At 41.5% G+C, this 25,736-nt stretch overlaps 2 protein-coding genes across 6 annotated transcripts in view; one reads left to right on the top strand and one right to left on the bottom strand.

The window, feature by feature from the left end:
* Positions 1-15,246, top strand: part of LOC118390208 (unconventional myosin-Ic-like) — a 36,614-nt gene extending 21,368 nt beyond the window's left edge. For 4 of the 5 annotated variants that reach the window (XM_052457096.1, XM_035780549.2, XM_052457094.1 and 1 more), the window contains exons 2-31: positions 726-884; positions 1,437-1,552; positions 2,135-2,333; positions 2,705-2,785; positions 3,921-4,100; positions 4,311-4,409; positions 4,702-4,815; positions 4,919-4,990; positions 5,265-5,384; positions 5,529-5,614; positions 5,965-6,070; positions 6,164-6,244; positions 6,386-6,477; positions 6,615-6,709; positions 8,226-8,272; positions 8,449-8,529; positions 8,814-8,919; positions 9,008-9,125; positions 10,568-10,681; positions 10,831-10,907; positions 11,140-11,208; positions 11,401-11,645; positions 11,791-11,874; positions 12,072-12,165; positions 12,434-12,489; positions 12,776-12,911; positions 13,111-13,181; positions 13,294-13,391; positions 13,647-13,746; positions 13,982-15,246. In XM_052457096.1, coding sequence (XP_052313056.1) covers positions 759-884; positions 1,437-1,552; positions 2,135-2,333; positions 2,705-2,785; positions 3,921-4,100; positions 4,311-4,409; positions 4,702-4,815; positions 4,919-4,990; positions 5,265-5,384; positions 5,529-5,614; positions 5,965-6,070; positions 6,164-6,244; positions 6,386-6,477; positions 6,615-6,709; positions 8,226-8,272; positions 8,449-8,529; positions 8,814-8,919; positions 9,008-9,125; positions 10,568-10,681; positions 10,831-10,907; positions 11,140-11,208; positions 11,401-11,645; positions 11,791-11,874; positions 12,072-12,165; positions 12,434-12,489; positions 12,776-12,911; positions 13,111-13,181; positions 13,294-13,391; positions 13,647-13,746; positions 13,982-14,008 — 3,090 coding nt within the window. In that variant the 5' untranslated portion in view covers positions 726-758 and the 3' untranslated portion in view covers positions 14,009-15,246. The remainder of the gene's footprint in view (positions 1-725; positions 885-1,436; positions 1,553-2,134; positions 2,334-2,704; positions 2,786-3,920; positions 4,101-4,310; positions 4,410-4,701; positions 4,816-4,918; positions 4,991-5,264; positions 5,385-5,528; positions 5,615-5,964; positions 6,071-6,163; positions 6,245-6,385; positions 6,478-6,614; positions 6,710-8,225; positions 8,273-8,448; positions 8,530-8,813; positions 8,920-9,007; positions 9,126-10,567; positions 10,682-10,830; positions 10,908-11,139; positions 11,209-11,400; positions 11,646-11,790; positions 11,875-12,071; positions 12,166-12,433; positions 12,490-12,775; positions 12,912-13,110; positions 13,182-13,293; positions 13,392-13,646; positions 13,747-13,981) is intronic. The other variant, XM_052457097.1, reaches the window with a different exon arrangement.
* Positions 15,247-15,421: 175 nt separating this feature from the next.
* LOC118390209 (uncharacterized) lies at positions 15,422-18,510 on the bottom strand. Its single transcript, XM_035780550.2, has 4 exons — positions 18,301-18,510; positions 16,135-16,236; positions 15,811-16,020; positions 15,422-15,640 (listed from the first exon to the last, which is right to left on the bottom strand). The coding sequence occupies exons 1-4, from the start codon at positions 18,508-18,510 to the stop codon at positions 15,422-15,424; spliced, it is 741 nt and encodes a 246-aa protein (XP_035636443.1).
* Positions 18,511-25,736: the final 7,226 nt, after the last annotated feature.

The following is a 25,736-nucleotide window of genomic DNA, read 5'->3' as shown; positions in this document are numbered from 1 at the left end:
TGTTCCTGACAAGCTTCTTGTGAAGGTGTTTATTTGCAGTGCTGTGGTGTGGTCAGTAAATGCCCAATCCCAACTCGACCCTCTGCCCTACCCTCCATGACCGGGAGCCCCAAAAGGCGGTGCACAATTTGGCCAGCACCATCCGGGTTAGGGGAGGGTTTAGCCGGCAGGGCTTTTCATGGCTTATCTATCTCTAATAACTCCTTGTGGCAGGCCGTGCGCCTGCAAGCTGACCTCTGTCGTCAGTCGGACGGTGGTTTCTCCGACACATTGGTTCTGCTGACTTCTGGGTTAAAGCTGCAATATGTCACCAAATCTGACAGAATTCACATAGAAATGTGAGTTAGAGATATGCCATTCACATTGAACGCAAGTCTAAGAAGCGTTAGATCTGTTCTATGTGCTTTATTTCTATGCTTCCCATGCTTAAGTCTCGTTTTTGCGTCTTTTACTTTTGGTTTTGTACACCAGCTTCAAACAGCTGAAAATACAATATTCTTGGTTATTGAAAATATATTTCACAGCGGTTTAGATGGTAAAAAAAGAAAAAAATCAGGTCTAGTTGAAGTGCATAGTGGTGGGTTTCAATTTGGATAAAAGCGTCTGCTAAATTGCATTTATTATTATTATTATTATATTATTTGGGATTGTATGTATGTGGGAAAGAGTGGCAGGCAATGATGTCTCCCCCTTCTATCCCCCTCCCTTTCTCTCTCTCTCTATAGGAGGTGGGAGGTGAGGGCAGAGTTCATAGAGTTATGGAGAGTACTCTGACAGCCCGGGACAGGGTGGGGGTGCAGGACTTTGTGCTGTTGGAGAATTACACTAGCGAGGCGGCCTTCATTGAGAACCTGCGTCGACGCTTTGGAGAGAAACTCATCTATGTAAAGAATCATATCATATAGGCTATATGGAAATCTTATCATAAAAATGACTCTGCATACAGATGTAGGATCTCAATTGGATCACTCTTTTGTTGCTGAGAATTTTCCTGCACAGCAGGAATGCAAACTTGTCGTGGATTCGAGGTTTAAAAAGGCTTTTAAAGTTTGTATTGTCCACTTGATTTGCCTTGTACACTACAAGAAATGTCCAATAATTATAATCCACAGAATAATTCACATTTCCTGTTGCTGCAGGATAGTTTTCTGGCTGAAATGAAGATCCTACATCTGTAGCTTGAACATAATGTTTGACTTGATTTGCGTTGTACCCTACAAAAAAATGTCCAATAATTATATTCCACAGAAAAATTCACATTTCCTGTTGCTGCATGATAATTTCCCTGCTGTAGCAATCCGTCTGGAATGAAGATCTTACATCTGTAGCTTTAACATAATGTTTGCTATTGGTAGATTTTTTTATATCAGTGTTTTTGTGGGTTTTGTATTAGAGGGGTTGGTGACTGCAGTGTGCGGGTCTTGTCTCCCTGTCAGACCTACATAGGGTCAGTGTTGGTATCAGTGAACCCATACAAGGACCTGGAGATCTACTCCAAGGCGCACATGGAGCGCTACCGAGGGGTCAGCTTCTACGAGATATCACCCCACATGTAAGTCACCCTCTGACCCCTGATTAGCCACAATTTAGATTTTGGCCACTAGATGGCAGCAGTGTATGTGCAAAGTTTTAGACTGATTCAATGAACCATTGCAATTCTGTTCAAAATGTTCTATCAAGACTGCCCAAATGTGCCTAATTGGTTTATTAATACATTTTCGAGTTCATAACTGTGCTCTCTCCTCAAACAATAACATGGTATTCTTTCACTGTAATAGCTACTGTAAATTGGACAGTGTAGTTAGATTTAACAAAAATGTAAGCTTTCTGCCCATTTCAGATACTTTTATGTCCTCAGAAATGTTTTTGTTACTTCCAACCCGCTAATCACATTAGCCTACATTAGCTTAACCATCCTGTGGGGTGGGGGACACTAATTCCATTGAGGTTAACCTTTCTCTGACCCAGCAGGACTAGAATGAGTGTGTGTATATCTGAATGTGCTTACATTTACAATATGTAGTCTATGTTTACTATCAGATGGTGATCCACTGTATGTGAATACACCAGTATGAGCCCAATCACTAGCTGACATCATGTTTGTATCCCACCCCTCTGTTTCTCTGTCCTGTAGCTATGCGGTGTCAGACAACACGTACCGAGCCATGCGGACTGAGAGGAGGGACCAGTGTATCCTGATCTCTGGGGAAAGCGGAGCAGGGAAGACCGAGGCCTCTAAGAAGATCCTCCAGTACTATGCCACTACCTGCCCTGTCACTGACCACATGAGCACGATCCGGGACCGGCTGCTTCAGTCCAACCCTGTTCTTGAGGTACACACCCCACCCACTCCCAAGGATCTCTTCCTAGGAGCACCTCTATAGGCTCTGGAGGAGGAAGGACATTTATAGCAGGGGTACTGAGACTGGTGTAACATTAATGAGATAAATGAATGGCCCACTACAAAATGATGTTCCTTCAAAGAAGTAACTCTATTAGTAGATGAGGGAAAGCATGTTGATCCATTGCATATTTTGAACCAATCTCTGACAAAGCCATAACAATAGATAGGTGCTGCTGTGAACATGCTATTACTGTACTGTTAATGCTTCCTCTCTCTCAGCTGTGTTTGATCTTATCTCTGTTGTTTCCCACACTCACTTCCTCTCTCTCTCTCTCTCTCTTCCTGGCTCTCTCTCTGCAGGCCTTTGGTAATGCCAAAACATTGCGAAACGACAATTCCAGCCGCTTTGGAAAATACATGGATGTCCAGTTTGACTTCAGGGTAAGCCTGTTTTCCCTTCCTTTAGCTCCTGGATTGAGGGATTTCCCACATATAGGTCTACCATCGCTGACACTCATGCCATACTATCTATACAGCACCCCATTCCGTCAAATCAAATCAAATCAAATGTATTTATATAGCCCTTCGTACATTAGCTGATATCTCAAAGTGCTGTACAGAAACCCAGCCTAAAACCCCAAACAGCAAGCAATGCAGGTGTAGAAGCACGGTGGCTAAAAACTCCCTAGAAAGGCCAAAACCTAGGAAGAAACCTAGAGAGGAACCAGGCTATGTGGGGTGGCCAGTCCTCTTCTGGCTGTGCCGGGTGGAGATTATAACAGAACATGGTCAAGATGTTCAAATGTTCATAAATGACCAGCATGGTCCAATAATAATAAGGCAGAACAGTTGAAACTGGAGCAGCAGCACGGCCAGGTGGACTGGGGACAGCAAGGAGTCATCATGTCAGGTAGTCCTGAGGCATGGTCCTAGGGCTCAGGTCCTCCGAGAGAGAGAAAGAAAGAGAGAAAGAGAGAATTAGAGAGAGCACACTTAAATTCACACAGGACACCGAATAGGACAGGAGAAGTACTCCAGATATAACAAACTGACCCTAGCCCCCCGACACATAAACTACTGCAGCATAAATACTGGAGGCTGAGACAGGAGGGGTCAGGAGACACTGTGGCCCCATCCGAGGACACCCCCGGACAGGGCCAAACAGGAAGGATATAACCCCACCCACTTTGCCAAAGCACAGCCCCCACACCACAGAGGGATATCTTCAACCACCAACTTACCATATTGAGACAAGGCTGAGTATAGCCCACAAAGATCTCAGCCACGGCACACCCCAAGGAGGGGGCGCCAACCCAGACAGGATGACCACATCAGTGAATCAACCCACTCAGGTGACGCACCCCTCCCAGGGACGGTATGAGAGAGCCCCAGTAAGCCAATGACTCAGCCCCTGTAATAATCAATCAACTGATTGTGCGTGACTAATACATGTGACATTCATGGCATACCATACAGCATGCCTTACTATGAATCTAAAACATGATGCAGCTAAAGAATCTCTAGTAGAACCACACTCAACAGTACCTTGACTGTCCCTGTGCCTAACCTCCCCTAGGGGGCACCCATAGGAGGCCACATCCTCAACTACCTACTGGAGAAGTCTCGTGTGGTGCACCAGAACCACGGAGAGAGGAACTTCCATATCTTCTACCAGCTGCTGGAGGGAGGAGAACAAGACCAGCTCAGCAAGCTGGGCCTGGAGAGAAACGCTCAGAAATACCACTACCTGGTCAAGGTGTGTGTGTGTGTGTGTGTGTGTGTGTGTGTGTGTGTGTGTGTGTGTGTGTGTGTGTGTGTGTGTGTGTGTGTGTGTGTGTGTGTGTGTGTGTGTGTGTGTGTGTGTGTGTGTGTGTGTGTGTGTGTGTGTGTGTGTGTGTGTGTGTGTGTGTGTGTGTGTGTGTGTGTGTGTGCAGTAATTTGAACAGGGATGTCCTGTACCTCTTAGGGTTGCTGTCCCAGGGTGAGCTCCATCAATGACAAGAGTGACTGGAAAACAGTGAGGAAAGCCCTGACCGTCATTGGCTTCCATGAAGAGGAGGTGGAGGTCAGAAACACTTTAGTGTACATCAGAGGAGGCTGGTGGGGGAAGCTATGGAAGAACGTGCTCATTATAATGGAATGAATGGAACAATATCAAACATATGGAAACCTCATGTTTGACTCTGTTCCAATTGTTCACACCCAGCTATTACAATGAGCCCGTTCTCCTATAGCTCCTCCCACCAGCCTCCACTGGTGTACATACTGTATGTCACTGCAAATACCCACCCAAAGTTTCACTCTGAAAACAGTGAGAATGTCATGGTTTAAATGTGTCTCTTCTCTCTCCCTGCTAGGATCTGTTGAATATAATCGCAAGTGTCCTTCATCTTGGGAACACTCAGTTTGGAGAAGGGGAGGATGGGGAAACCCAGATCACCACTGAGCCACAGCTCACATATCTGTCCAAGGTTAGAACTTCTAACATGAACTCTACCTCCTCCCACAGACTGACACATTCCCTAATTCTCCATTTTAAAGGTAGATGTTGATGTTGTCCTGCTTGTTCTGCAGCTGTTGGGTGTGGATGGACCAGCACTGAGAGAGGCTCTCACTCATAAGAAACTCACTGCCAAAGGGGAAGAGGTGAGTGTGTATGGTGGGATGTTTCACTTCATACAAAACTATGCCTGAAGCCTGCTAATATAATTTTATATAATCTCATTTAATATCCCACTTACCAAGAAGTAATACAGTATGCCACTGATGTGTATGGCATGAATATTTTGATGAATTTGTTTAAAAGAGAGGATACTGATAAAGTACAGCTGAGCCCAGAAATAACACATGAAAGTATTTTATTTCAATGTGTGTGAAAGTATGTGTGTGTACTGCGTACTTATGTGTGTGTATGTTCCAGATGATAGGCCCGTTGAGTTTTGAGCAGGCTGTGGCAGCCCGTGATGCCTTGGCCAAAGCGGTTTACGGCCGTGCCTTCACCTGGCTGGTGGCGAAGATCAACCAGTCTCTGGCTTTCAAGGTCTCTCACACACATCAATCATGATAGTTAGCTAGCAAAACAATTCACCAATTATTTCCTCTTAATTATTGCTCTCTCTCTTTGCCAGCTACCGTATTGCTGCTTGCTACCTCCAAAACTGAGTGGATTGTGTTCTATTTACAGGATGAAGTGTACAACAGCAGTAAGGGCTCATCATCAGTCATAGGACTGCTGGATATCTACGGCTTTGAGGTCTTCCAACACAATAGGTACCTGAAAACATTCTAGCTGTTAACTTACTGTGTGTGTGTGTGTGTGTGTGTGTGTGTGTGTGTGTGTGTGTGTGTGTGTGTGTGTGTGTGTGTGTGTGTGTGTGTGTGTGTGTGTGTGTGTGTGTGTGCGTGTGCGTGCCGGCCATTTGTTTGTACAGTCAACCCAATTCTGATATTATTTCCTCTAATATTGGTCTTTTGACCAATCACATCAGATCTTTTCACATCAGATCTGATTGGTCAGAAGACCAATTTGTGAAACAAAGATCCGAATTAGGCTGCCTAATTAACGTATTGTAGCACAGTTGTTTTGTGCCATCTTTCTAAACCTAACCATCTCCCTGTAGTTTTGAGCAGTTCTGCATCAACTACTGCAATGAGAAGCTGCAGCAGCTGTTCATCAAGCTCACCCTCAAGTCTGAGCAGGAGGAATACGAAGCAGAGGGCATCACTGTGAGTCTGTGTACTCAGAGAAAAATACAAAACAAGAATAGAGGTACACTAGTGATGAGGTTGTAGTTCATTAAATGCAACTGTGTATTTCAGTGGGAGCCGGTGAAGTACTTTGACAACAAGATCATCTGTGACCTGGTGGAGGAGAAACACAAAGGCTTTATCTCCATCCTGGTGAGAATGACTGGCGTTCCCTTCAGTTTAGTAGTTTATCTGACTCTCTTTAGTCTTTCTCCTCTCTCTGGTATCTCTCTCCCTCTGTCCTCTCCCTCTCTCTATTTGAATGTTAACATGTAAATGTGAAATGTGTTGTAGGATGAGGAGTGTTTGAGGCCAGGGGAGCCCAGTGATATCTCCTTCCTGGAGAAGCTTGAGGACACTTTGGGAGGCCATGCCCATTTTGTCACGTGAGTCCAATCTTTCTCTTACACACATACACACACATGTCATATTTTGTTTGTGTATTTGCACCATCACCCCAAAATGTATTTGTGTGTATATTTGTGGCTCTGTATCTAAGATATGAATTGTCTCTGTCTGTCAGTCACAAATTGGCGAATGGGAAGACACGCAAGGCGGTGGGCAGGGAGGAGTTCAGACTGATTCATTATGCTGGAGAGGTCAACTACACTGTCAATGGTGAGCTAGCTAATCAATCAGTCAATAGTAGAACTGCTGGTTCCGTGTCAGAGGAACCAGTTCCGGTGGCATGCATTGAAACGCATCGCTTTATTGTGGGTTTCTTTTGCAAATGACTATAAATTTACTGACTTATTTCCTAAAACTTGTCAATACTAAACATCATATAAAGGTGTGGGACATTCATTGTGTGACCAGAAATAACTAACAGGTCTATTTCACTTCAGCAACTAGAATATGTCCATCCACAATTCAACTGTGGGAACATGGCGGTTTTCAACACCAGACTACAGAAAGAGCTGGCCGCTACTATACGAGAGATTGTTTGTGTGGAAATTACCTCTTCCCTCGACTTACAATCACAATTAAAACCAGTAAATGAATCATTGGCAGTGCTCACTGCTGAAGTGGAGACCTTTTCAACTAAAGTGAAAAGTCTGGAGAAGACAGCCAATGCGACAGAGGTACGACTCATGACCTGCAAAAAGAGCAAGCTAAGTTGGAATGGATAATCAAACTCTTAAAAGAGAAAACGGAATCCCTCAAAAATGTACGGGTCACTGGACTTGTAACTGGTGTGGAAGCGGGCAACTTTCTTAATGAGCAGTCTTTCTATGAAGTGTTTGGCTAGGAGAAGCTGGGTCCCATAAACATTGCGCACGCACTGAACATTCATAAAGGTTCATTTGGAAGGGATGTGAATACAGCACTAATTTTCATTTTATAAAAAAGGTATGGACTCCACTCAGTGTGCTCAATATCGCCCTCTAGCATTGATAAACTATTTTCCAAAAATTCTGTCGTCCTGTTTCAAAACTTACTTACCCAAATTGGTACATCCAGACAAAAGCCAGTTTGTTAAAAAACAAGATAACCTACATGCTTCATCAGAAACCAAATGCAGTTCTATCTCTCAACGCAAAAAAAAACAACGTTTTATAGACTAGAATGGTCGTAACTTTGTTCGGTTTTGGAGCATATGGGACTTGGCTCCAATTTCATTCGATTAAAATACTATATGCCAATTCCTCAGCCACAGCGATAACAGGCTATACCTGCTCTGTTCAGAATATGTAGAAGTAGCAAGGAAGGTGACCCCATCTAACCTCTGCTATTTCTATTAACTGGAGTGGGAGACATGGTTTCCGGGTGAGGAGGCAATATGTGGTTGGTGGATGGGGACTGGGGGGGATGGGTTGGGAGGGGGAGACTGTTTTGTTTATTTTCCTTGCAGACAACATTTTACCAAACTGTTGATACTGTTCTTTATCTTTATATTAATTTCTGATGTGTTTTTTTCTTCTTTCGAATGTCATGATAACTGAATATATGAATATATCTGAATGAATATGAGTTTGAATGCTATACCTGTACCTGTAAACCCCCCCTTCTGAAAATATGACAAACTAAATAAAAGGTTAGTCACAGAAATATGTGGAGTATAACTGCAATAAATAATTGACTGATTTCAACCACACACTCTCTCTGTATTGTTTTATGTTCCTCTGCATCACAGGGTTTCTGGACAAAAACACTGACCTGCTCTACAGAAACCTGAAAGAGGTGAGGCTGGAGTAACAATAGAGAAATGAGAACACAGACCACACTCACCACACTCGTGAACTCTCTCAGAACTCCTTCACACTGTTTATGTGTGTACACTACAGTAGGTATATGCAGTATAGTGTCCATAGGTGTGGTGTGTTTATATGGTTCCGTGTTGTGCTTTCTCTGTTCAGGTCATATGCCAGTCAGATAACCAAATCCTGAGTCAGTGCTTCCACAGAGAGGAGGTGACGACCCAAAAACGCCCAGAGACGGTGAGATACACGCACACAGACATACACAGACAGATATACTCTCACAGCCGACTAAACTCAACTCCATGATTTACATTGGAGTTGAGCAGCGACTAGTGTGGGCGGACTGGATTTCGGCACCCAAATAATTATTTTACACAACAAAAGAATAGCACACATTTACACGGGACAATGTCATGTGTAAATGCAGGCTTTTCTTTGGGTGCTGAAAGTTGAGTTTAGTCAGCAAACACGCACACAAATACACACAGTTTGATATCGCACCTCACTGCTGCCCTCTGCAGGCTGCCACTCAGTTTAAGAACAGCCTGGCCAAACTGATAGAGATCCTGATGTCTAAGGAGCCATCCTATGTGCGCTGTATCAAACCCAACGATGCCAAGCAGTCAGGTAATCGTACACAGTAAAATCAGTCAATCAGTCAATCAGTAAATCAGTCAATCAGTCAATCAGACAATGTAATATTCTTTCTCAACAGGGAGGTTTGATGAGGCTCTGGTCAGACACCAGGTCAAATATCTGGGTCTGATGGAGAACCTGAGAGTCAGGAGAGCTGGCTTTGCCTACCGCCGGCGCTACGAAGCCTTCCTACAGAGGTATGTTTGTTTGTATACAGTGCATTCTGAATGTATTTAGACCCCTTTTTCCACATTTTGTTACGTTTCAGCCTTATTCTAAAATGGGTTAAAAGAATATATAAAAAATCCTCATCAATTTACACATAGTACCCCATAATGATTAAGCAAAAACATTATATTAGACATTTTAGCAAATTTATATTAAAAAAATAACTGAAATATCACATTTACATAAGTATTCAGACCCATTACTCAGTACTTTGTTGAAGCACCTTTGGCAGCGATTACAGCCTTGAGTCTTCTTGGGTATGATGCTACAAGCTTGATATTTGGGGAGTTCCTCTCATGCTCTGTCAGGTTGGATGGGGAGCGTCGCTGCACAGCTATTTTCAGGTCTCTCCAGAGATGTTCAATTGGGTTCAAGTCCGGTCTCTGGCTGGGCCACTCAAGGACATTCAAAGACTTGTTCCGAAGCCACTCATGCATTGTCTTGGCTGTGTGCTTAGGGTTGTTGTCCTGTTGGAACGGCCCCAGTCTGAGGTCCTGAGCCCTCTGGAGCAGGTTTTCATCAAGGATCTCTCTGTACATTGCTTTGTTCATCTTTCCCTTGATCTTGACTAGTCTCCCAGTCCTTGCTGCTGAAAAACATCCCAACAGCATGATGATGCTGCCACCACGTTGCTTCACCATAATGATGGTGCCAGGTTTCCTCCAGACGTGATGCTTGGCATTCAGGCCAAAGAGTTAAATCATGGTTTCATCAGACCAGAGAATCTTGGTTGGCCACCTCCCTGACCAAGGCCCTTCTCCCCCGATTGCTCAGTTAGGCCCAAGCGGCCAGCTCTCGGAAGAGTCTTGTGGTTCCGAACTTCTTCCATTTAAGATTGATGGAGGCCACTGTGTTCTTGGGGACCTTCAATGCTGCGGAAATGTTTGGTACCCTTCCCCAGATCTGTGCCTCGACACAATCCTGTCACAGAGCTCTACGGGAATTAATTTGACCTCATGGCTTGGTTTTTTCTCTGACATGCACTGTCAACTGTGGGACCTTATATGGACAGATGTGTGCCTTTCCAAATCATGTCCAATAAATTGAATTTACTCCAATCAAGTTGTAGAAACATCTCAAGGATGATCAATGGAAACAGGAGCTCAATTTCGAGTCTCATGGCAAAAGGCCTCAATACTTATGTAAATACATTTTTCAAATGTTTTTATGGTTTTATAAATTTGCAAAAATGTCTAAAAAACTGTTTTCGCTTTGTCATTATGGGGTATTGTGTGTAACTTGATGAGGAAAATAGTTTTAAAATCAATTTTAGAATAAGGCTGTAACGTAACAAAATGTGGAAAAGGGGAAGGGGTCTGAATACTTTCTGAATGCACTGTATTATGTGACTATTTACACGTTTCTATAACCACAGTTTCTATATTAACCACATACATTTATTTTACCACAGGTACAAGTCTCTGTGTCCCGGGACGTGGCCTAACTGGCAGGGCAGACTGGCTGATGGAGTTGCCACTCTTGTCCAACACCTGGGCTATAAACCAGAGGAATACAAACTGGGAAAGTATGTACACACAGGGAGGGAGGGGGAGAGGGGGAGAGGGGGAGGGAGGGAGAACAGAAAGTAAGGGGACTTCCATTTGCCTTAGTCATGTTATGAGGAGAAACATGAGACGGTATGTTGTTGATGTGTAATTCCCTATATCTTTGCAGGACCAAGATCTTCATCCGTTTCCCAAAGACTCTGTTCACCACTGAAGATGCCTTGGAGGCCAGGAGGCCCGCCATCGGTAAGACTATACAGCAGGGAGGACGATGACAAGACTGTTTAGTTTGGGGGGAATTAATGTGTTGAAGAAAATAACATGATTAACAGCAGAGCAGCAGTAGAAAACAGTGAACTGCCCTTGGCAGAAGTATGAGGATGTATAATACACTAACCAAATGTAATAAGGATGTAATTGATATAGTCTGTTCTGTGGTCCACCATCTTGTCTCCTCTGTTCCTGTGCTCTGTTCTAGCTCTCACACTACAGACCTCATGGAGGGGCTACAGAGAGAGGGCCAAGTACCACCGCATCAGAAACGCAGGTGAGGGATCAAACAGCTCACACTCTTACCTGCTTCTCAATTACTGCTTCCTCAAGCAATTACTCTGCAGCCACTTTCTGCTGAATGAAGTAAGGCAGAGAATATGATTTAGTTTGTTCTTCTGAGCTCTGCACAGTTGTAGCTTGTTGGGGTGTTTCTAGGATATGATTGATTTGTTTTCTCTCTGTATAGTGCTAGTGATCCAGTCTGCTTGGAGAGGGATGAAATCCCGCCGTAAGGCAAGGCGCCGCAGACACGCTGCTGAAATCATACGCAAGTTCATCAAGGGCTTCATCTACCGCCACTATGAGCGCTGTCCAGAGAATGAGTACTTCCTGGACCATCAGCGTTTCTCTTTCCTGATGACGCTGGTTAGGAACCCGCCCAAGAGTGTCCTGGACAAGAGCTGGCCCGTCCCCCCACCTAGCCTCACTGAGGTACTGCAGCCCCACAGTACACATACACGCACACACACACTGAAGGAAATGTAGCATCAGCTAAGGTGTGATGGTGCAATGCGTCTGACTGTTGTACATACAATGTGTCAATGTTTTATTTGTATCTGTCCCTATGTCTGTGTAGGCGTCAGAGCACCTGTGCAGGCTGTGTATGCAGAACATGATGCGGGCCTACTGCAGGAGGATCCAGCCAGAGTGGAAGAAACAGGTAGGCTTCTCTACTGTCTGTTACTGTCACTCGCCTGACAGGAACACATAGAAAGGTTATTTCTGTCCACTTTCTATTCATTTTATTCTCTCTTACACACACACATTCTCCCTCTCTGTCTCCCTACTCCATTCCTCCCCTTTTCTCCTTCTGTCTCTTTCTCCAACTCCACATGTATCTCTTCTGTGCCTCTATAGATGGAGCAGAAGGTGGTAGCCAGTCAGATCTTCCAGGACCAGAAGGACAGCTATCCCCAGAGTGTCCCCAAGCTGTTTGTGGCCTCCAGACTAGGTAGGGCACACACACTCACTGACACACTTGGTACACACCTCAGGCGGCTGGTTGCACCTTAATTGGGGAGGACGGGTTCATAGTCATGGCTGCAACGGAAGAAATGGAATGGTATCCAGCACATCAAACACGTGTTCCATTCCATTTGCTCCATTCCAGCCATTACTATGAGCCGTCCTCCCCTCAGCAGCCTCCTGTGGTACACAGACTTCAACATTTCACAGACTTGACAAACACACCACTGACAGATGCTCTTTCCTGTACACAGACAGTGAGGAGTTCAACCTCAAAGTGATACAGACTCTGGGCAATGACAAAGTGAAGGTGAGTAACATGATGTTGTAGTACTATCCCCCTGTAGTGTTTGTGTCTGTTTGGACTGGAGTCTACCATGACCCGTCTCACCTCTGTCACTCTCTTGTTGTTGGTTGAGTACTTAAATCATGCTAATTGGCTGTTTCCTGTGTAATGTGTCTCTACAAAGTCGTATATTGCTTTGAATCTATATTGATACAGAAACGTTTGTTTTTTATGACAACCCCTCCCTCTCTCTCACTGTCACTCTTCTTTCATTTCTCTCTCCATTCCCGTCTTCTTCTGTCTGTGACAGTATGGAGTTGCGGTGACTAAGTATGATAGGAGGGGTTACAAGGCGCGGCCGCGCCAGCTGCTCCTCACCTCCTCCTTTGCTGTGCTGGTGGCTGAGGCCAAGCTGAAGCAGAGGATCGACTACGCGGCCCTGAGGAGTGAGTTTCTGCTGGGAGTCATAGGGGATTGAGGGACCGGGGGTGGTGGGCCAGGGGTGAAGGCAGGCCTGGAGCGGGGGCAGGGGGGTTGAACTTAAATGGTTAGACCTCAGGGGTTTTTAGTAACATTGCTTATAAGGTAGTGGTCATGTGTTTGTAATGTATAACAGGGGAGTGGGTGCCATTCCTCTCTTTCCAGGCATCTCTGTGAGTTCTCTGACTGATGGGTTCATGGTTCTGCACGTGCCCAGTGAGGATAACAAGCAGAAGGTAACAGGATGAACTCATTCTGGTTATTCTATCTAGCAGTTGTCATGGTGACTTACTGCCATGGTGCCATAAAGTACAGTACCTAACCTCTGACCCCTTGTCTGCCCTGTAGAGTGATGTGGTGCTCCAGTGTGATCATGTGATCGAGGTGGTGACCAAGCTGGCCACCATGGCGGACAAGAAGAACAAGGTCAACATCAGCCAGGACAGGTGGGTCTGGCTCATAGAATTAGGAATTAGAATAGGCTCTCTATGGTTGAGCTTCTCTGATCATCTGGACACTGGATAGCTTCATTACCTTTTTCAGATCATTTTTGCCAATCCATTCCAACTGTCTTCCACTGTTTGTGCTAATGACACTCTATTTTCACAATGACTTTCTATTTTATTCCCTCCTCTCTCTCATCCCATCTCACCCCATCACTCCTTTCCTCTCTCTGATCCTCTCCTCCTGTCTGTGTGCAGTATTAAGTTTGCGGTGGCTCGGGGGAAGGAGGGGGTCATTGATTTCACCAGTGGACCAGAGCTGAAGGTAGCCAAAGGCAAGAAAGGACACCTGCTGGTGGTGAGTCAGGAGACGGGAGAGGAGGAAACATATTATTATGAGGACAGTAGGGCTTGAGGAAGGGAGGGTGAGGACTTCTAGATGGAGGACGAGATGAGCTGGGATTGTCAAATGGAAAGCAGTAGAGTATTAAAGATAGCTACCTCTTTCATCTCTATATTCTCACTGGAAGTTTTGACCAATAATCCACATTAGGGACTAACAATGGCCTCGTGTGAATTGACTTGTTTTGCAGACGGCCCCTCAACTCAACCCAAGATGACGACCTCGCTGTAATCCACAGAGAACCAATCATTCCACAGGATGATTTCCTGCTTTAGCCAATCAGATTATAGCCACACAGAAGTTATTTTTCTCCATTAAATGTGAGACCACAGCCATACACTGCCTACTACAAGATCATTATGTTCTCCGTAAGCACAATTTAACTTATAAATCTTAATTTAGATAGTTATTGATTTAAAATGACATATTATCATATATAAATGGATTCAGAGGTTTTGCCCGGAATTCATAATACTGTTTATTAACAAAACTCGTATTAAATGAAACAACACATTTTCAATCTTATGCTTCATCTTTATTTTGTAGTCCTTTACAATATATTTGCTCTTGTATGTAAAAAATAATATATATATATATTTAGATTTCCATAATAACAAAAATAAACAACATTTTACAAATAAATAAGTAATAAATAAGTAAATAAATAGGCAAAAAGGCATCTTTGGAAAGTACAGTGAAGTGAGGACTGTTGAGAAAGGGGATGTTGGGAAGTGTTTCTCAACACTCTTCCAGCTCTCAGCTGTTAGAGTCAGCGAGAGAGAGAGAGAGAGAAAGAAAAGAAGGAAACTCCGGGAGAAACCCAGAGTAGAGTAAGACATACAGTAACACTATGCGTAAACTTGGTTTCCGTCTAACAAAGTCAACCGAGCATCTCACTGTGAGAAATCATGATCTTAGGGAATACTAGAAATTATAAACCAGGTAGTTTGGCTCCTGGATGCTGATTGGCGGAAAAGCCGTAGTATATCAGACAATATACCATGGGTATGACGCAAAACGACTTGTTTTCTGTTATAATTACGTTGGTAACCAGTTTATAATAGCAATAAGGCACCTCTGGGGTTTGTGGTATATGGGCAATATACCACAGCTAAGGGCTGTATCCAGGCACTCTGGGATGCATCATGCCTAAGAACAGCCCTTATCCTTGGTATATAGGGCCATATACCACACCCCCTCGGGCCTTATTGATTAATTGAACCCTATCATTAATGCAGTTGAAATAACAACAGCAGGTATTGACATCACTTGGCAATATTGAGTCACAGTACTGTATTTCTGTCATAGTAATACTGAATGAAATATATCATTATTATCAACTTATAATAACGCTGATTATTATCATCATAATGAATAATACTAATATCATTATTATTGGTGTTATTAGCTGCCTTGTTACTTCTGAAATAAACTGTGTGCATTGACTACATAAAATACTGTTGTGTTATAATTCATAATACTACAATTTGTACATTCTCACATCCAACATTGTCCCTAGTCCACAAAATAAGTTAAAAGCCACTCTAACCACAACCCATCACAGGCTTGTGCAGTACTAGTTTGCATTATGAATATGAATCCATGCATACCATGTCTATCTGCCCCTGGGCTAGGTACCTGGAGGACCTCTGTGTTTGGTCTTCAGGAGGATGAAGTCTCTGGCCAGCTTGGTGAGGTAGCGCTCCAGGTCCCTGAGGATGACGTAGCCCTCCAGGCGGCTGGTCCACAGGGACTTTGATGGGGCCTGGTGGCTGGAGGGAGTGCTCACTGCACGGGTCAGGGCAGGGGGAGAGGTGGGGCTTACTTTGGAGCTGTTCACACATCTCAACTGTAAAGACCACAGAGAGGTTTATCAGACTGAGCTCATAACATTTCTCCACAGTGTATATACAGTAGCTACTGAGTAGCCATAGTGGGTAGCTACATGAACACCTAATATAGTGCGCAGAGAGAATAAGTATACACTCCGTTCATGTATATGGCGCACATCGTCTGTACCTGATAGTTCACTATTGTCATGAGATCCCGCAGGTCTGTCAGAATGTGCTGTATTCTCTCAGGTATGCTGGGTTTTGGCTTGCCCCTGCTCCCCATCCTGTGGGCTGCCCCCTGTCCAACCTCCTCCCTCTCTATCTCCCTTCTCTTCATGTCCAGGTGAGCCCAGAAGGTGTGCAGGTCTCGAGAGGCAGCACTCAGACGCTCCCAGTCCTGTACAGGCCAGATCATAACATTATTCACAAAATCACAATCTCCTATTCCATAGTAACTTTTTAAAGCATTAAACCACAGCAGGTTAACAGGTGGTACAGGTCACACACAAACCTTCATCTGAAGCCAGTGGTAGAAGTCTGTGGAGAGGGAGGGTAGGGTCTGCCACTCCAGACTTCTGTCCTCAAACTGCTTGTTATCCAACTGCTCCTCCTTCTGGCAAGACAAATGAAGGTACATTATGATAACAGCCTGTAGCAGGGGAGGATAGCTGTTGTCTCTGGGCACATAGAAGCTCTAGCGAAAGTTGAAAAGCATCTGGTCTATCTCCTTGCTTATTTTACGGTCAATATATAAAGATAGAGCACCATATGTTAGTCTAGAGATACCTTCAGCCTTGGTTATTAGGACTCTACCTTTTAAAGATAAGTCCCTCTGTAGCCATTGATTTAGTTTCTTCTGGGTTTTTTTAATAAGAGGGTTAAAATTTAGTAAGCCTCTAGACTTCTGATCCTTTGTAATGGTTATGCCTAAATATGTAAGTTCTTCTTTTACTGGAATACCATAATATGAAGGTGTCACACAATCTTTGACAGCCATGAGTTCGCATTTCTTAATGTTAAGAAATAGACCAGACGCTTTGGAAAAGGATTGTATCACATTGATCGATATGGGAATTTGGTTAGCGTCTTTCAGAAAAAGTGTAGTATCGTCAGCCAGCTGGCTTATAATAATTTCTTTACCAGCTATGGAAATACCTTGTACAGGACTATTATTTAAAGAATTTGCAAGAAGTTGGGTGATTAATAAAAACAGGTACGGAGAGATAGGACAACCTTGCCTAATTCCTCTCTTTAACTCAAACATTAGGAAAACTGTTGTAATGAACACTTATGAGAATGGTGGACTGAATTTTCTGGATTTTACTACTTTAAATAATACTTTCAAGATCAATTGGATAAAACAATTCCTAAGAAGACCCACTTCTATCTGGAATTTTATTCCTCATCATGTCTTCTCTACTTTTGGTGGCCTTAACTTCATGTTGTTTTGCAATTATAATATTGACAAAGTTCCAGTGAAACTTTCTGCTTTTCATCGGCAGGTTTTCTTATCATGGTCCTTAATTTATAAACACAATTTTTCTCCACACAGATATTATATATGGAATAATCGGGATATATTGTATAAAAATACCTCTCTGTTTTTAGAATATTGGTTCAGAAATAATATCCTATTGGTGAGCCAACTGGTAAATGCAGAGGGTCTTTTACTCAGTTATAAAGAATTCTTATCACTTTACAAGGTCCCTGTAACATCTAAGATTTTTTAGATGCCATTCCCTCAGGTGTTGCTATGTTATTCAGGAACATGTCAAGACCTGACCCTCAGAGCCTACCTTCTATTGACCCTGTTGACTCATCAGTAGGAAAGATTTGTTTCTCTTTTGGTCCATTCAACAACAGAGCGATACGATCCTTGTTTCAGCAGGATGTTGTATCTATACCTTATGTCATGCCTGATTGGAATGGATTTATTGATAATATCTGTTGGAAAAAAGTTTGGATGTTGCCACAAACATACCTACTTGTTAACAAAATTAAGGAAGTTTCCTTTAAAATTATTCATAAATATTATCCTGCCAACCACTATATGAAGAAGTTTAAGGAAAACATCAACTCAAATTGCTTCTTTTGTAATGACCACCCAGAAACAGTTGTGCATCTTTTTTGGCATTGTATGCATGTAAGAAAACTGTGGCAAGACATCAGTAGGTTTATAATTGAACACATTTATGAAGATTTTACACTATTGTGGAGAGATGTACTGTTTGGATTCTTTACATACAATAGAAATAAGCGGAATCATTTTTATGTAATTAATTTCATTATTCTTTTGGCCAAATTTCATATACACAAATGTAAATTTACAAACAGAAAACCACATTTTCGTATCCTACAAAAAGAAATTGAACTGTATTTTAAGACGGTTAAATGCTCTACTAACAAAAAAGCTGTTAGAATTGTAAGTATATGCATGTCCCTTAAGGTCCTTGTGTAATTGTAATGTGATATTGTACCCCCTAGCTCGATTGTCCATTGTTTGTAATCTATGTATGCTTGTGTTCCCTCGTGTGCTTTATGTATTGATTTGTTGTTAATAAAATAAAATAAAATAAAAAATTTAATTTAAAAATTTTAAAAAATCAATTAAAAAAAAACATAGAAGCTCTAGCAGACTAGCCACCAGTAATAGAAGCTAGCAGAGGAGTCAACTCACATATCTCCTGAGCAGCTGCTGTACCCGAGTGTGGGTGCATCTGATGGATTTGAGGGAGTATGAGTAGGACTTGAGTAGGCCTGGAGGGGATGCACAACATGGGTACACACAGCTCAGGGTAAGGAAAAACTGGAGAAACAGAACCTGCCACCAAACAGACATCTGGAAGAGACAGGGACAGGATGAGTGATTGCTAAATTGCAAAATCATGTCAACATTTGTCAATGAATGAAAGTCGGCATGCAGAACAAATATAGCCAGCCTTATCTGAATCGATTCTCAATATATGTTGGTAACTTGTGGAACTCTCTTATATGTATTACTTAACAACCACAATACAAATGTTAGATCCATGACAATTTAGCACCAGCCTTCAATCGAAAACTGGAGAATTTACCAAATTCCATATTCATTGCTTTCTAACCAGGGCTCTATTTAATCCATGTCGCTGAGGTTTCATTGTAATTGAAATGTAAAGGCAATGTTCCCGCGTTAGCAGACTGCATTCACGGTAAAAGCTGCATATTTCGGCTCAATTGGAAATTGCTTTTACATTTCTATTGCATAATCTGTCATGCTTCAACTATACAGATTGACTAGAGCAGCTAGTATCATTATCTCATCACACTAACACAGACTTCTTAGTATCTAAACCAGCCCTATAGAGATAAAGGAGTTTACCACCGGCGGTCCTAGAGTGAGATGGACAGAGACAGAGTAGACTTACCTTGTAGAGATAGCAATCTGTGATTGACACATCCTAGCTGCATCCTTTGATATTTATGTATGTCTTCAGTTTCTGTTGTGGTCTGGAGTTTTTCTCAGCAGCTTGTGTAGCGGTTTCAGCAAATGATTCACAAAACCTGCCCAATTGCCTAAGTGTAGAGGTTAGTTAGCACATAATTACATTTTTCATTTTTCGCTATCATTTTGAGGTAAATAGGGCCGAATATAATGATTGTTCATTGTTGTAGAATTACTCAATGTTATCATATTTTTATAAAACTTAAACTGTTCTGTAACTTTTTACAGTGTAAATGCAATCTAGCCAAATTAGTCATTATATATGATATTCTGCTGAGTTCAGTAATGAAACTAAATGTTTATTAGACATTTAACATTTTAGTAATTCAACAGATGCTCCTATCCAGAGCGACTCAAGGACACGTGAAGAGATTTTTCACCTCGGGGATTTGAACCAGCGACGTTTTGGTTACTGGTCCAACGTTCCTAACAGCTAGGCTACCTGCCCTTCATCAGTTACTGGGATTCAAAAATCTATAATCACTCCTTTATACTTTACATTTGTAGCGTGTGAAATTATTTTCTAACGGGGTTCTATCATAGTATAAACTCAAAATTAATAGTTAACAGTTTATTTACAAATCCCTTCATACTTACAAACCCCTTTATAATAGTGTGTGTGTGTGTGTGTGTGTGTGTGTGTGTGTGTGTGTGTGTGTGTGTGTGTGTGTGTGTGTGTGTGTGTGTGTGTGTGTGTGTGTGTGTGTGTGTGTGTGTGTGTGTGTGTGTGTGTGTGTGTGTGTGTGTGTGTGTACTATTATACCTTAATGTATATGGATGTATGTACTATTATACCTCTATTTATATGGATGTATGTACTATTATACCTCTATTTATATGGATGTATGTACTATTATACCTTAATTTATATGTATGTATGTACTATTATACCTTAATTTATATGTATGTATGTACTATTATACCTCTATTTATATGGATGTATGTACTATTATACCTTAATTTATATGTATGTATGTACTATTATACCTTAATTTATATGTATGTATGTACTATTATACCTTAATTTATATGTATGTATGTACTATTATACCTCTATTTATATGGATGTATGTACTATTATACCTCTATTTATATGGATGTATGTACTATTATACCTTAATTTATATGTATGTATGTACTATTATACCTTAATTTATATGTATGTATGTACTATTATACCTCTATTTATATGGATGTATGTACTATTATACCTTAATTTATATGTATGTATGTACTATTATACCTTAATTTATATGTATGTATGTACTATTATACCTCTATTTATATGGATGTATGTACTATTATACCTCTATTTATATGGATGTATGTACTATTATACCTCTATTTATATGGATGTATGTACTATTATACCTCTATTTATATGGATGTATGTACTATTATACCTTAATGTATATGGATGTATGTACTATTATACCTCTATTTATATGGATGTATGTACTATTATACCTCTATTTATATGGATGTATGTACTATTATACCTCTATTTATATGGATGTATGTACTATTATACCTTAATTTATATGTATGTATGTACTATTATACCTTTATATGGATGCTATAGAAGAAGATTATGAAACAACATTATTATCTCAATTACAGTATTTTGTTCCAGAAATAGAGAACTAACCACTGCCTAAAATAGTCCCGGAAATGAAAATCCCTTTGCGCAATCTTTTTGGTTGTTTCTTTTCTCTACTCTCATCGACGACACTTTGTGTTGTTGTGGGGTGCTCTATGGGGAAGCACCCCAGTGTCTCAACTGTAAAATCAAAACGACACTATCCTTGTGACATTGTTAAATGAGTGGGTGGATTGTACAAGCTGAGATACTACACACTTTCTATATTAATTTGTATTCCTTCAGGTTCTCTCTTTTTTTGTTTTGTTAAGTGATTATATTCAATAACACTTTAATATATACTGCACAACCCACCTAAGTGGATGTACAGTATGAAAAGCATTTCCCATACATGCAAAGCAGAAAAACTCTAAATGCAATTATTAGTCGTTTTGAAAGTAAGTAATTGTGAAAGCACTGTTCTCATGCAGGATACAGTAAGTCACTACTTTGAGACTGACAGCACAGTTAATCAAATGGTACACCTGGCAAGTAACAGCAGTGTACTCTAGCCTACTGCACAAGACATATCGAAGTCTGCCTGGCATAGTCAAATCAATGTGTAGAAAGCAGACTTTTTATGATTTCTAAACATTGATTTGCACAAATTGAATCATTGGATTCATAAATTGAACTTGCATATCATGATTTGAATGAATATTGCATTTAGTTTGACATTTATATTTAATATTGAAATTAAATATGTATATATTCAGTTTCAATATGGAAGACATTGTATTCATTGTCTGTGTATCAAGTTTACAATGTATCATTTGAAGGTTACAAAAGTTTCATATATTCAACTCCTCAGATGCATTAAGATTATGTTTTCAAATTCAGTTCTCGAAACCAGGGACAACATCCTGGTACTTTGCCAGCCAGGAAATATAGAGAACAGATTACAATCAACCCCTCTCGAAATGAGTGGTTTCTAGAGGTTAGTGCCATCTTGAGATTGCATTGCGTCACCTCTGTGTGTTATACACAGTCTGACTGAGTAATAGTTGTCTCTCTTCTCTCTCGATAGAGAGAGAGAGAATCAACAGGAAAGACTGCAAAGCAATGGTCTTTCAGAAAAAGTCCAGATCTCATCCAACCCTGAAACACCACCAACTATGCTTACCTTGGTCTGACTAGAAGATCATCTGGCCAGTTTGACATGGCCATAAAGTCTCTAACAGATAAAGCACTCCCAGCATATTTTGCAATTAGAAAGACTCTATATAAATTTAACCCACCAAATTAGAATTTGGGTAAAATTATTTGATGTATTATTTTTCATAACACCAATCCTTCTATATGGCAGAGAAATGTGGGCCCCTTTACAATTTAAAATATACCTCATGGGATAAATGCCCCACCAAAGTTTTACACCTGGAATTTTGTCAAAACATTCTAGGTGTGCCCAGAAATGCCCCAAACCTAGCCTGTAGGGCAGATCTTGGGAGATTCCCCCTGGCATTCCAAATTGAGAAAAGAGACACACATTTCTGGACTCAACTAACACACTGTGATCCAGAATATTAGAATTACAAGGCTTATTTCTGCAAACACCATAACCAGAGAGTGACCCTTCAGACTAGCAAAAGCACCAACTTGATTCAACCATTCAACCACAAATAACAACATTAGATCTAATAGAAATCTCAATTTAATCACAAACTTCAATGTTAACAAATTCTAAATAGAGATATCAGATTTTCACAAGACTTTGTCAAGATTAAAGAATTCAAAGGAAGACATTAGCATTGTACAGACTCAGTGACCATAGCCTGGACATAGAGACAGGATGCTAATATCACAAAAAAAAAAAAAAAAACTCCTGAAATTTAAAGAAAGAATTGCAGGTTTTCTTGAACTACCTGTTGAGGAGAAAATCTGCATTTTGTTAGGAGAAAATGTAGATCTTGCAGCAGATTATGTCCTGGCCTGTCATAATATATGAGATTTACTTTCTCAATTGTTGTTGCTGTTATTTTCTTCTTGTGTATATTTGTATATTTGTCCATGTATAGTTGCTTTGGCAACAGTGACAACGAGAGAGAGAGAGAGAGAGAGAGAGAGAGAGAATTACAATGAGTGGATTCGGCTATTTCAGTGACTTTCAATTTGGCTTCGTCATAGGATGCCACCTTTCCAGCAAGTCAGTTCGGCAAATTTCTGCCCTGCTAGAGCTGCCCCGGCAACTGTAAGTGCTGCTATTGTGAAGTGGAAATGTCTAGGAGCAGCAATGGCTCAGCCGCAAAGTAATAGGTCACACAAGCTCAGAACGGGACCGCCGAGTGCTGAAAGCGCATAGCACGTTAAAATGGTCTGTTCTTGGTTGCAACACTGTTCGTAGCTTCATGAACTGCCAAGCGTCAGCTGGTGTGGTGTAAAGCTCGCTGCTATTGGACTCCGGAGCCATGTAGTGTATATTCAGAGCATTTGGATAATGAGTTTTCGCTCGTTTTAATTTGTCAAATTGTGAATGACTGAACAGTTATTTTGGGGGGCGGGTTTAGAGAGAGAGGGGGGGGGGCAGAGGGCAAGTGATGATGAGAGAAAGAGCTTAGTAATTTTCTTGATTGCGGAAGCATGCTGTTTCATCACAGTTGTGCAGAGAGTGGCAGGTGGTTACTGGATGGCATATTCACCATTATTTCACCATGACAGAAATAGCAGAGAGGAGTTTCTGTTTCCCGCGGGGGAGGGGGGGGGCAGCCCTGGGAATGTCTCAGAGAACTACATCGTCACTATTTTTACCATAATTACCACCACCATCATGACTATCCATCCCACTTTCTGTTATTTAGAGCCATTGTAGAGATGAAATGGCACTCTGCCATTACCCTAAGGCCCATGGTCATAAAACACCATAATCAAATGAGAGATATACATTTACTATTGAGATTTTGGAATAGGAAAATAAACAGAAGCTGCTTAATCGACTTCAGTCAAAATCAGGGTTCAGTCAAAATCAGCCAAGTAGTTTTGTACACAGCCTTGACACTATCTGAGTGTGTATCTGTGTAGTTACTGTTCATGCCCAACTGGCTCATGCACACAGGTCAGGTTCAGACCTGGAGAGAGGAAGTGGGCAGTGAACTACAGGTCAGTGGTCTGGACAACAGTCCTGATGGACAGATACAGTACCTACTTCCTCTTTTTGTGAGCAGAGAACTCTAACAGGGATGTGGTCACGGGATTATGTTGGTATGTTTGTGTGTGTTGTGGGGGAGAAGCTCTATATGCATCACATACTGTACATATTACCCCTTTCAAATCATGACTCTCTAGAAGGGCTTCCCTCACTCTCATGACTCCCCCCTCTGCTCTCACAGTTAGGAGGGACACTGACAGATTCCCCCTCTCTTGGTCACTTTTTAGTTTCAATACCTTTTTTAAAATTTTCATTACCTTTCCTTCAAAATTTTAGCAATCAAGAGAGCACTCACGATACCCTGGAACACTGAATATTTGCTCTGCTCTGCTCTATTGCAGTACTTGACCACAGCAATCCATTTCTTTAAAGCTCTGAAAAAGAGCACCACCGTGTGGTGGTCTCCGGAAGAGGTGCCGGTTTAGATCCCGTGACTGTCACGGTTTACGTGTATAGATCTACACGTGTTCGTGGGTGGAGTCTGTTTTTAAGGGCTGCGGACTCTTTTCGTTGCATTCCACCCAGAGAGGAAGTCCGCCTTGTGTAGTGTACCACACAGCGCTTGGGGAGACTACCAAGCAAGCAGGGCTGAGGCATTATTTTTGACTCTAGTTAGCGATGACATTTGAACTTTAGGCTGAGGTCAGGGTTTGGAAGCCTACCTCAGCTACAAGAAGTCCCAAAATTAATCTCTAAAGGCTAGCGAGAGTTTGAGAGAGGGTTCTGAGAAGTACTCATGGCCAATTGTAAGAGTTTTCTACAATCTCAACATCCCACTGTACATAGATACTCTGCCATATTATTTAGAATAGAGAAGCCCTAAAGACCATAACAAGCATAAACTGTCAACATTCATTTGGATACTAATTTTGATCACTCTCCGGGGGATTTGTAACAGTGAGAAATGTATTGGGAAAACGTTTAGTACAAATCATTGTGGATTGATTGGTGGAGTTTCTGTCAGTTGACCCGAGCCTAGATGCACTAAGATAAACTCTTCTTGTCCGAGAGAGAACTTATTATTTGGACATGATCCGTTCTCTCTATATGCCAGGGGCGACTGAATTTTGGATTGGCGGTACTGTCTGATATTTATCCTGTATAAACGTTGTACATGTACACATACTACTAACTATAACAGTATTTGGATTCCATCTATTACAATGTATCCAGAATTGAATCCAGTGTCATGTCAGATCATTGATTACAGACACTGTGTTATCTGAGCTGTGGAGCAGTGAAATGTGCTGTACGTAAAAATGAAATCTCACCATTTTACCCACTTTTTCAACAAATCCTTTTAAGTTGAAGATTTAGTCGAACGTAACCCCTTCAGCGATGTGACCATAATCATCCTCTCAAAGGAAAAACAAATATCTTGTCTTATATTGTTTAATATTGTTTGCTGAAGGGAAACAGAGGGCCGACCTCATTGGTGTTTGGAATGGACACCCCCTTAAGTTCTTCATAGGGCAGCTGGATCTTTCACAGCCATAGAGACAGAAACTGCACTGTAAGCACTATTAATATAAGGGCATGAAGAGGTTGTTATCAATAAACATCACATTGGTACGGTTTTAGAAGAACAAAGGGCATGTATTTTACACAGTTACACAGTTCTATTTTGAAAAGTGCACTATATTTTATGATACCACACAATGTATTGTTGAAAGGATATCAAAACACATTTAAGAGCGAGCAGTAAGCATTATTATAAATTGGTCTTTGTTGAACATGGCTTTCATTATGAGTTGAATATCGGCTCATGGCTTACAAACTAACTGGGTTGACTGTACCCAAGGAATCATAGCATAGGTTCTATAGCACAAGATGCTGACAGGACAGTGGATA

This window comes from Oncorhynchus keta, chromosome 11 (assembly GCF_023373465.1).
Source record: "Oncorhynchus keta strain PuntledgeMale-10-30-2019 chromosome 11, Oket_V2, whole genome shotgun sequence".
Classification (NCBI taxonomy): Eukaryota; Metazoa; Chordata; class Actinopteri; order Salmoniformes; family Salmonidae; genus Oncorhynchus; species Oncorhynchus keta.
The sequence above is the reverse complement of the archived record's forward strand: the minus strand, read 5'-3'. Positions and strand labels throughout refer to the sequence as shown.